This window comes from Parasteatoda tepidariorum, chromosome 8 (assembly GCF_982258835.1).
Source record: "Parasteatoda tepidariorum strain Cologne lab strain chromosome 8, Ptep-v5.0, whole genome shotgun sequence".
Lineage (NCBI taxonomy): Eukaryota > Metazoa > Arthropoda > Arachnida > Araneae > Theridiidae > Parasteatoda > Parasteatoda tepidariorum.
The window spans coordinates 96,725,370-96,737,721 of NC_141762.1; the positions used below are offsets into that span (position 1 = coordinate 96,725,370).

Below are 12,352 nucleotides of genomic sequence, written 5' to 3' on the forward strand. Positions count from 1 at the left end.
TCTCGTTACCATCTATAAACTGATATATAATAAATAAATTATTTAACAAAAAATACGATGCGCATAAGCACATAATATTTTACACTCTGGTTATTTCCGTTTCCGTTTTTAGAAGCGCTATATGTTGAGCCATCCAATCTAGATTTGGCATGTGACATTTTTAGCGGTAATTATTGGTTGATTTTCTAGCGTTGCCATTCGGAGAGTTGTAATGAGGCTTTTTTTTATCGCCGTGTAAGAGAAATATATATATAGATTGTTGTAACAAATTCGTTGAGTCAACAACTGTCATTTAATATTTTTGCTCATCAAACGGACGGATGTATTTTAAATACAATTTCTGCATTTATAACTTTCTGGATGAAGCTGAAAGTTGAGTTCTAAGTCACTTAACGGATCTCTTTAACTGTTATTAAGAATGTCTGCAATCAAAAGCCAAAAGAACAACTGTCAGGAAACTCACAACTCAATTAATTAAATTGGTGCGAAATTAAAGATCAACGGATAAAGTTGATAAAGAGGATTTTAGAGAAGATTACGAAAATTTGATTGAAAAATCTAACGAATTAAAAAGAACTTGATTCAGAAATCGAAAATTCCCAAACCATGGAGCAAGTTGGAGAAGAAGTAACAAACAATGAAGAATATAAAGCCAAATGTTTCAAATATTCAAAAAGAATATTGGGTTATCTATAAGGAAAATTTAAAGAAAAATCCAACCTCAAATGAATCACATGATCGGGCGTATCTTTAAGTGAAAATTCAAAAAATCAATGCTCAATTAAACTACCGAAACTTGCCATAGAACAGTTTTCAGGTGATCCAAAATAATGGAATAGCTTTTGGAATAGTTTTTCTTTCTTAAAAGACAAGAATGAATAAATTCCAAAGAAAAAGAAATTTTCGTACTCTAAATCTTATTTAACTGGACCAGCTGCTAATGCAGTTTCCTGTTTCGAATTATCCAGCTCTAATTATGACAACTGTATAAATTACTTGATCGCACATTTATTAAACAAATTACTTATTCGTTGACTTGAGCACTTATTCAATTGCTCAACTGCTCGTTTTATGAACTACTGAAGCCTATAAACTTCTCAACTACTACTTTTATAAACTACTCAACTATCACTAACTATACAACTCAAGTATATACTCCGTGCTTGTCTAGATCACGACATAGTGGAATCACCACTTCATTTATTGACTCAACCATTTAAGCCTTTTCCTCACTCACTTCCTAATGAATTAATTGACACAATCATTCAATCAATTAAAGGCGTTGCTCCTCACGCATGCCACTCTTAATACCGCATCGATTAACATCGCGAATGAAAGATCTCCTTTGGGTAAACGGAATAATTACTAACAACTGTTGCCGAAATGGTACACATTTTAAAGTTTTAAAAAGGGGAAATGGAAGGAAAATGTAAGATGCCTAAGTATTATGCTTCAATTCAAGTCGAATTTTACGTCTTTGATCATTTAAATCACTCTACTGTAGTGTTTCTTAAACTTGTGGCTTTTGTGTACCCTTTCTAAATTTTTCGTAAAGCTGTGTACGACTAATACGAAAATTAATGTATTTTTTTAAAAATATGTTTATTTAGAATGGAGAATAAAGTTAAAAATCACAACTGGCTGTTGACACCACTGAATATTAACTGTTAACTCTGCAGAAAATAGCCATTAGAAAAAAACGTAATCGTAAATTTTCATGGCTGGCATTGCTTTTAAATAAAAAAATTTAAATTTTTTTTTGTAGCAAGATATTTCGCATAAGAACGCGTACCCCCGCTAAAATGCTCCTGCACCCCTGGGGGTACGCGTACCACACTTTGGGACGAGGAATAGCGTTCCAACATTTGTACGGAACCAAAGACAACATTCAAATAATCAGAAGATAAAAATAAACACTTTTATTTTCCGGGAAAATGATAGAGTCACAAAAGCTGCGTGACTAACTTAAAAACAAATTAAAATTCAAAATAGAGTATAACAGAGTAGTAGTAGTTTTGTGGTTTTACAGATGCATATATATACTGGTGAAAATGTGCGATGAATAATTATGACATCAATATCCTGCAGTCAGTTGCAGTTAATTTCTGACAGCAGAAATAATATCAGGATGAGAGGTCGCAGGTTCGGTATTCCGATCCGCAGGTCTGACCTAGCGAACTCTACACATTTATCATATGAAACTAAAAATAAATATTTTTAAGTGGTTACAAAATGTAAAATATTAACTAATGTTTAAATGCTAGTATGAATTTAAGCAAAATGCTAAACTCAAACTAATTACCAATTAATTTTGACATGATAGATGTATTAGAAGTCAATGCGCCCGAACTAAAAATAAAAATTGAAGAGAGAAAAACTGATTTGGAGATGAAACTTTGAATCAACAACTTTATCATGGCTTCGAAGAAAATGAAAATGCCACAATTAAAGTGCCTTACACTTAATGCAAGGCTACTATCTTATACTCTATTTGCCATCTTGCTGTAAAAACAATTATCTGGGCAACTGAAACGACTGAACGAACAAAATATATTAAAAGTTATTTAACTTTTTTTAAAAATTGCCAGTATGGTGAACTTTTTCACCTTCACATGAAAATTATCAAAATAAATGCTTTTTTCCAATTTTTTTGGAAATTTTTATTGAGTCCAGATAATACAGCATTGTTTTATAATCATCGTTGAACAGCCGACCCAATTTCAGGTTTATGATTACTAATGTTCAACTCCATACACTTGTAATTTTGAAACCAATTCAGTAGGCAAGGGAACTTCTGGATCAAATATTGGAAAAATATTACCTTCCAGGAGAACTTTTTGTTGGAACTTTGCGTGACATGGAGAGGAAAACCACAAAAACCACTCACAGTCAGCCTAACGGCAAGGAGACTCTAACCCATAACCACTGAGAATATTTCACGTCAGCACTGTGGTCGGTGCGAGCCGGGTGTGGAAATAGTATTGACCAACCATTTCTGGGATTCGAACCTGGTTCACCTCATTAGAAGGCTCTATCCCCTAAGCCACCGCGGCTCTAATGTCGCATTGTTTTTTATTTAATAGCCGCCGTTGAACAGCCGACCTAATTTAACGGGTTTACGACTACTAATGTTCAAATTCGTAACCTTGTAATTTGGAACCCCATCCAGAAGACAACGGAACGCGTGGATAAAGTATTGGGCGAAATTTGTTTTGGTGGAGGACTTTTCGATGGAATTTATTCACATTTGCGTTACATGGAGAAGAAGACCATGAGAACCACCCACGGTTAGCTGATGGCAAGGGGACTCTAACCCATGATCCGTCTACTACTGAGGATATTTCATGTCAGCACTGTGGTCGGTGCAAGACAGATGCGGAATTCGTATCGACTGTGATTCGAACCCGGTTCGCCGCATTGGAAGGCGAATGCTCTATCCCCTGAGCCATCGCGGCTCAAATATAGACTTATGTCGTAAAAAAAGAACGAAATTCGAACTTACTCTTTTGTCGGACTTTCGAACAGCTTCGTAAATTTTCCAAACGAGTTCTGGTCCGGCACTCCCTATCTGCCTGCCTATCTCGTAATATTGGGTAATGGGATTGGTGTCAGAGGGTTGGCCTGGTTTAAATTTTGCGAACATTGCCTGCTTCACAACTCAACTCCTCTCTTCATCCGGACACACAGGATCATTTGTTTGATACCCCTCTCTTGACAATCACCTGAAAAGAAAATATTTATTAATTTTACTAGGAATAAGTTGTTTGCATATATCTTTCAAAACTACCCAAGTCAAAATTTTTGATAGTTTACCATTGATGGACTAACATAATATTTATGGTAACCATCAATAATTCCATCATGAACAATTGTATTTGTTGATAGTAACCAACATAAGTACCCATCACCCCATTGTAGGAATTCGAACTGATTTATAATAGTTCAACACAAGAATAGCAACTTCTTTTTTATGGTTTGTTCGTGTTGTACCATCAGGAATTTCCATCATAGTACAGTCAATCCCCGCTATAGTGAACACGGTTTATAGTGAACTCTCGGATATAGTGAACGAAATGCTCGGTCCCGTGCCTTGCTATACACGTATAATGTTATTTTTAGTGGATATAGTGAACCAAAAAAGTGAGGAAGTTGGATATAATGAACTTTTTTCTGTCTTCGACTGATTTCCCCCTCCCCCTTTTCTTTGTAATAATTTTGAAATTTCTACTTTAAAATAAATACATATACCGATTTTTAAAACCATCTATAGAAAATACTTTTATGTGCTCGAATGGCAGGTTAGACAGGTTTAAAAAGCGGAATAACAGAAATTGAGGAAAAATTATCTGAGAGTCGGGAAGTGTTTCCATATCTGATGTTGAGGATTGCTCATCAGCTAAAGATTACTAATTTTTATTTGTACGCAAGACGAAGAGTGATGAAAAATAACACATTTTTTGCTACTACATAATATTTTTCAGTCATTTATTTGAATAATGTGTAATAAAAGGGAGGAGTTTGGGAACCATTAGTTAAATTGCCTGCGTAACGGATATAGTGAACTCCCGGTTATAGTGAACCGAAATTTCGGTCCCTTGAAGGTTCACTATAGCGGGGTTTGACTGGTCACTATAGGTTCACTGTAGTGGGGTATGGTGGGGCTTGACTTAGAAATCAAACTTTGGAACGATCATGACAAACCATCATTCCAATGTGGGAATTCAGACTGATTTATGATGGTCCAACATAAAGAAACCCCAAATTGTTTTGATGGTTACATTCCTGAGAACCAACAAGAATTCCCATTGAACCATCATGGAAATGAATAGTTGGAACCATCATGAACCATCACGGATCATCATGGATTGTTGGTCAATGAGAGTAAATTTCTCTTGATGGTTAACCATCATAGTATTAAAGCAGCATTTTCCACCATGGAATGATGAAAGTTAGTTGGCATATCATAAATCATGAACTGATAATAAAAAATGGTGGATGATGGTTACTATCAAATGACGTTGGACCATCATGAATCACTCTGAAACCAACATAAACCATCAAAATATTTTGATGAGACCATCAATAATTTTGACTTGGGTGGATATTTTATCTTTTTCCGCTTTATAACAGGATTTTAATGAATGATGAATCATTTAACAAAATACGAAAAAAAAAGTTTTTAATTGCGGAATATCCAAAGGTCACAGTGTTGGTTATAATTAGTTACTACGAAAAGTACTCAACCAATTAATATACAAACCATCTCTAATGCATAAATATTTAAACAGCTTTTCTCTCTTTGCAAAATTCGTTAGAAGAGATTAAAATATTATTCTATTTACATTTTAAAATATCAGTTCGAGTTTCTAGAAAACAAAGCTTAGAGGCATAACACCTAGAAAAGTTAGAAATGAACAGGATTAGAAAACCTCTTTTCATTCTCGGTTGGATCCAATCCTAATTAATCAAATAAAAGCGTGTCCGGGTAATATTTATTCAGCCATGGAACTATTCATTCCATGGCTGTTTCGACTCCTTTCATATTTAAAATCTTATTGTTTACGTAAACAATGTTTTTTTTCTCTACGTTTACTGTTTTTAAAATATTCTCCGTATGAATAGGAAGATGAATGACTATTTTAAATTAATATAAAACAGATAAAATTAGGTAAACAATAGGAGAAAAATTGTTTTTACATACATTGTAAGAACTGTAGTGGATTATCCTTCATGATTTGATGTTAAACAACTAAAAAAAATATGAAAGGAAAATCTTTTTTTTTCTTTAAGTTCACACCAAACTATGCTTTCATCTAGAATGGTGTAAATCTATCTAAAACTCGTTTAATGGGAAAATTTTAAGCCAAGCTCAAGCGCGTTCACACCATATGTTAAATATATTCGCTTCCAAAATCATCTATGCTGGCGTGCTTTGGATAGATTCTTTTTTTCATAACCGTCATTGAACAGTCGACCCAATTGGTATGTTTACGATAACTAATGTTCAACTCCGTAGCCTTGTCATTTTCAACTCAATCCAGAAGACAAGGGAGCTCCTGGATCAAGTATTGGAAAAAATTTGCCTTCTAGGAGGACTTTTTGATGGAACTAACCCGCATTTGCGTTACATGGAGAGGCAGACGACGAGAACCTTCCATGGTAAGTCTGACGGCAAGGGGACTCTAACCCATGATTCGTCTACTACTGAGGATATTTCGCGTCAGCACTGTGGTCGGTGCCAGCCGGATGCGGAATTCGTATTGACCAGCCATCGCCGGGATTCAACCCAGTTCACCTCATTGGAAGACGAACGCTCTATCCTCTGAGCCATCACAGCTCTTTGGACATCATATGTAGATTGTTTTCATAAGAATACTGGTAGAAGAGTGCTTGTTGTTGTTTTCACTGCTGCTGAACATTTACTGAAGCAAATGTTCGTCGTTAAAATATGAACGAATTGTAGCTATTATATAGCTAGACTAATGTTTTTTTTTTTTTTTTTTTTTTTTTTTTTTTTTCCAATGGCAGACATGAAAGACAAATTTGTAGCCAAGAACAATAAGCTAGACTAATGTTGCTCCTTCGAAAGAACTACGCATGCGCCGAAAGTAGTAACTGTTTCCTTTAGATCTAAATAACTGCAAATTTGAGAAAGTATTGCTTTAAAGTGAGTCGAGTTTGAAAGATATTATCTTGAACGCAAAAAAAAGACACCGGTGTTTCATGCTATAGTTTCTAACCATAAATTATCAAAATGATTAATGTAATATTTTTCCACTTATTTTGATCTAAATTGATACAAGAGAATGAAAAAAGTAGGAAAAATATTCTTAATAAAAATTTTGCGTCAAAGGGTCAAGAAATTCAACAATGTCTGAGGAGACAATGAAGAAGATTCAAGCCCGGACTTCCAAGCCAAATACAGAGAAAAGAAGTGAATAAAATCTTATTCATTCTTATCTTATCTTATCATTTTAATTTTATTCATTCTTATCTGATCATTCTCATTTTATTCATTTTTATCATATCATTCTAATGTTATTCATCCTTATCTTACCATTCTGATTTTATTCATTCTTATCTCTTATCATTATAATTTTATTCATTCTAACCGATGGTTAACTAATCTTATGATTTCTGAAACAATAGACAATGACAAAGAATGCACAAGACCAGAGTTGTGGAACAATTATGAGTTCCCCATCAAGACAATGTACCATTCTGCATTGTCTGACAAGGCGTTTCCAGACAAGTACAAACCACCCACCTTATTCACCTGACCTATCAACCTGCAAGTTTTATCAGCTTCTCACAGGCAAATCTGCATTAGAAAGAACAACTGTTTAGTCTGTTTAATTTGTAAAAAGAAAAAACGGGGAGAGAGCTTAAGGGAGCTCACCGAGGGAGATTCTTAGCGCTGTAAAATTCGGATAGAGCGTAATACGGATATATTAAAGTTGATAATAGCTGAAAATGTAAGCAAAAATTATTGTAAAATAAAATATAATGTTTTGCAGTATTATTCCCGTTATTTACTACCTACTTCTCGTATAGATGTTTTTAGTTGTGTAGTAACGATATTTATATTTTAGTTTACAAATATCTGTGAATTGTAATTAATGATTTCATAGCACAGGGTAATTTAAAATGAATATAGGGATTACCAACAGCTATAAATATTTAATGAAAAATAATTTATCTGTAAGATTAACATAGAATGTAGAGGAAACTTTCTTTACGTAAGGCGCAATTTGTAATTAACATTTACTTGTTAATTGTATAAATATTTTCCAGCGATTTGGTTGAAAAGTCCGGAGCCGAACATTTCAACAACCGACTCCACAGTCCTGATAACATTATTCGATAGCTTAAACCAAAATATTTTAGGAAGCTTGAAACGTTAAATTTTCCTTCAAAATTGTAAAGAGTGATGTGTAAATAGTCATAAAAATGTAGACGCATATTCTGGCTTCAAAAGTCATAAATTGTTATCTTTGAAATGCGAGGAAATTATTCCATCCTCTATTTCCACACATTTCCTAATGAGATTGACTTCCAGAATTGATAAATTGTGAAATAAATTTCATTTTCATGCCTTCTTGCGTAATAGTTAAAGGAGTAAGGGAGAGAGAAGGGGGGGGGAGTGTGTAATAGATAAATCACTTAACACGTAAGATGAAAATCGATACATTGATAAAGTAAATGTTGGATTCTAAAAGGATTTTAGTGTTTGAAAATGATCCGGCTGTATATTGATTTTTCCCTTTATATGGGCTGTGCAAACAGTATCTAAAGACAGTGACTTTGAAAGATGTATATCATTTGAAATAAATAAAATGTAAAATATAAAATTTATTGCATATTATTCGATTAAACATAATTTCATGACTATTCTCTCCCTATTCTATACTGGTGTAAAAAAAATGAGAGAATTTGCAGACTTGGTCGATTATCTCTAGAAAAACTGGACCGATTTTATGGAAATTCGATGTGTGCATACGTTGATATACAGAGTGCGTAGCCAAATCTTTCAACAAAAAATAAGCATCTTTTAAGTACTTTTTAGGCACTATGTACATTAGCAAAATGCAAAATAATTTTCAGACGATACATGATAAAATAACTAGTTTTCGTCAAGGAACTCTTTTCTTGTTGATATTAGCCACCATAAAAAAAGATCAAGAGATATTTTTCGGTTCGATTTCAGAGGGTGGAAAATGAAGTCTGAAATGGAGAATACCTTGCGAAATTCAGTAGAGTAGCCCATGAGAGTGCAAGAACCCCACCGAACCCAGCTAAGTAGACACACATGCGGACTCGCAAGTAATTCATCAAACATGTAAAATAATTGGCGCTTTCATACGCTACGAACCGACGGTCATCTGAAATGGATTGTGATCGAATGAATTACGAAACCGTTGAATAGAACAATGAGAAAATCGTGCTTTTTGCATAATATGCGTCGAAAATCGACATACTAAAAAAAGGGAAAATTAAAAAACAGCCAATGAAAAAAATCACCTTTAAGGGCTTTTGAAAAAGAAAATTCGAAAAAAGCACCTTTAAGCACTTTTTAAAAACGCTACGCACCATGATACAATACAAAACAAATAACCATTCAATAATTTAAATTTAATTTCACTTACGCGCAGTGTTTTCACTACAGCGCGAGAACGCGAGAATCTCGCATATTTTTTTCTTTTCTCGCATTAAAAAATTATAACCGCGAGAAATTCGTGCATTCTATAAATCAATTTCAAAATTCGCGAATTTCTCGCATTTTCGAATAAAGCTTAGAATTACGCCATTTAGAATAAAATCCATTTCACTTTTCTTCCAGGATCTTTCATTATTTTCAACATCTGCCCAGTTATCTAGCTTCCATATTTACCAGTATTGTTCAAAACCTTTTCGAACAACAGAGCACAACCACAGAACCCCTTTCAGAACACATTTCTCTGCAACCACGTGTTTACCATAGGTTAGGTTTCTTCATGTAAGACGTTAAAATTTTTTATGTGCTGTAAGATGGACAAATACCTTGTAAAGGCAAAATCTTCTATGATGATGCACCAAAAATATTCAATGGTTTAAAAAATAGAAGACGTTAAAAATGTATTATAATTAAAGAAATTTTTTTCCAAGAGTTTTTGTGTTTTTTTAGTTTTTAGAAATCTCACCCTGTTCTTGAGAAAGGGTGAGAAATTCTCACCCATTTTTTTTCTATGATGAAAACACTGTGTAATACACACGCATGATGGTATGCAACATTCTTTGGAGTAGGAAGGTATGAAATTGCCACAGGACACTTCAGGCCAATTGTCACAGGAAATGATAAACTGCCTTATTTCAAGAATGAAACCACGCTGCAAGAACTGTATATCTGTAAGAGGGGACCATACCCCCTATTAACCCCTTTTTTTGTTTATTTCGCAACTGCTGTTTCATACCCTCCGTCTCCAACGAGCTTTATGCATGATTATGCGTGTATATTACAATTGTTGGAATGGTTATTTGTTTTGTATTGTATCAATGTATGCACATACCAAATTTCATTAAAATCGGTCCATTAGTTCTAGAGATAATCGACCAAGTCTGCAAATTCTCTTAATGTCTTACACCAGTGTTTACCAACAATTTCTAAACCAACAATTCTGTACCAACAATTTCTAAACCAACAACTCTGTACCAACAATTTCTAAAACTAACACTTCTAAAGATTAATTGAAATAAATGAACGTCAATTGTTAATTAATGTAACAATAATAATAGAATAGTAATGGTAATAATATCAAGTATTAACAATTAACACTTTGCTTCACTGTCAAGTTTGGAAGTTGACTTTATTTTACTTTTAAAAGTTAATATATTTTGTTTTAATTGAAATAAACGCATTTTACTTTTAAAAAAAATACCAATAATAAAAGTAGTTATTATTAATACTAAACATTTTATTCTACTATTACTTTCGAAAGTCGACACATTTTTATTTAACAGTTAATTTTAAGTGTAACACATTTTGTTTTATTGTTACTGTCTAAAGTTAACACATTTCATTACAACTAGTTTTTTACAGTTATTTTTGAAAGTTTATGCATTCTGTTTTGATTAAAATAAACAAATTTTAATCATTAATAAAGAAAGTGATAATAAGAGTAGCAATTATTAATAATCATAATTATTTTTATTATTACTTTTTAAAACTTAACACATTTTGATTTAACAGTTACTTTTAAGTGTAATAACTTTTGTTTTATTGATAACACATTTTGATTTATCAGTAACTTTTCAGTTTAACAACCTTTGTTTCATTGTTACAATCTAAAGTTAACACATTTTGTTGTAACTGTTTGCTTTAAATGTTAATACATTATGATTCATATGTTCCATTTAAAAGCTAACCCATTTTAGGCTAAGCATATAAATTTTATAAAATGTGGTATTATTTTCATTGAAATATGCTTACATTACATTCATTAAGACACAAAAAATTTGAGTATGAAAAATTACATTTCATCATCATCATCAATGGCATGACTCAACAGCCCAGGGTGGGCCTTGACCTTCTCAAAAAGTTTTTTAAAGTCTAACCTTTTTTTCTTGCTAGTATTTTCCAATTTTTAGTTTTTAAGGCCAAAAAGTCTTTCTCTAGGCCATCTATCCATCTCAAACTCGGCCTGCCTCTTTTTCTAGTGCAAACGTCTGGCATTGAAATTTCTTTTTTTGGTACGGTCTTCGTCCACTTTGATAACGTGGCCTGCCCATTTTGTTCTTTATCGTTTAATAAAGTTAATAATGTCAGGTTTATTATATGAGTGATAAAGCTCTAGGTTTGATCTTCTAAGTCACACACCATTTTTTTTTTAATTCCTCCAAAAATAATTCTCAAGACCTTTCTTTCAAAAGTAACCAACATAGCCTCAAAAAATTACATTTTATTTAAGAAATAAAATGGGGCGTATAGGCACCATTCACTAAATCAATGAACAAGCCATTTAATTGAACTCTTGTTTTTTCATGAAATTTGCTTTCTTTTTTATTTACTGAATTGCAACTTTAATCCATCATAAAAACATAATGATGAATCTCAAAAGGAATAATTATACATTTTCAAAATATTTCACATGTCAACAACCGCCTTAAGTTTAAAAAAAAAAACTTTAATAGTTTAAAAATTTAGTGTTTACTCCAATTGAATTACTATTAATTTTTGGGTGTCTTAAGAACCCTTGACAATGGCAGAAAAATAAAATAAGTGAAAAATAAAATAAGTGAAAAATATACGTCACAGTGTTAATAAAATAAAAAATTTTATTGAAATGGTGCGTTTGCACACCTTTGACCGAAAATGGGTGTAAACTTATGAAAACATTTGGTGTTTTCGTAAATTTACACATTTAATTATAGCTGTTAAATTAAAAGTGAAGACATTTTTTTTTTATAAAATACAAAAGTAGGGTGAGACACTTCAGAATTCATTAACGCATCTCGAAACATATACAGTGGGACTTCTGTTTAACGAACTTCCATTTTGTGAATTTCTCTATTTTGCGAGTTTTCTCGAGGAACCGAGAACATTTTGAAAATTTTTTCGTAAAATAACTTCCAAATAGATATGTGAATTTTCTGTTTAACGAACTATCCACTTTCCTTATTTCCCAAAATATTTCAGAACATTTTAAACTTGTTAACGCATTGTATTAAGGCAATGACCTTGAATTGATTTTCGAAGCCACTTAACTTTTAGAGAAGGCAGTAATATCCCTTTTCCTTTTTGCTTGCATTTCAAACGAAAAGCTCAGACAAAATTAAAGGATTTTATCAGTAGCAATTAAACTTAAGAGCGCATGTG

General features: G+C 32.7%; 1 protein-coding gene across 4 annotated transcripts in view; it reads right to left on the reverse strand.

The window, feature by feature from the left end:
• LOC107453616 (SCY1-like protein 2) overlaps positions 1 to 12,352 on the reverse strand; it is a 556,894-nt gene that overhangs the window by 310,313 nt on the left and 234,229 nt on the right. For all 4 annotated transcript variants that reach the window (XM_087169467.1, XM_087169470.1, XM_087169468.1 and 1 more), the window contains one exon: positions 3,503 to 3,722. In XM_087169467.1, the coding sequence (XP_087025593.1) occupies positions 3,503 to 3,643 (141 nt within the window). In that variant the 5' untranslated portion in view covers positions 3,644 to 3,722. The remainder of the gene's footprint in view (positions 1 to 3,502; positions 3,723 to 12,352) is intronic.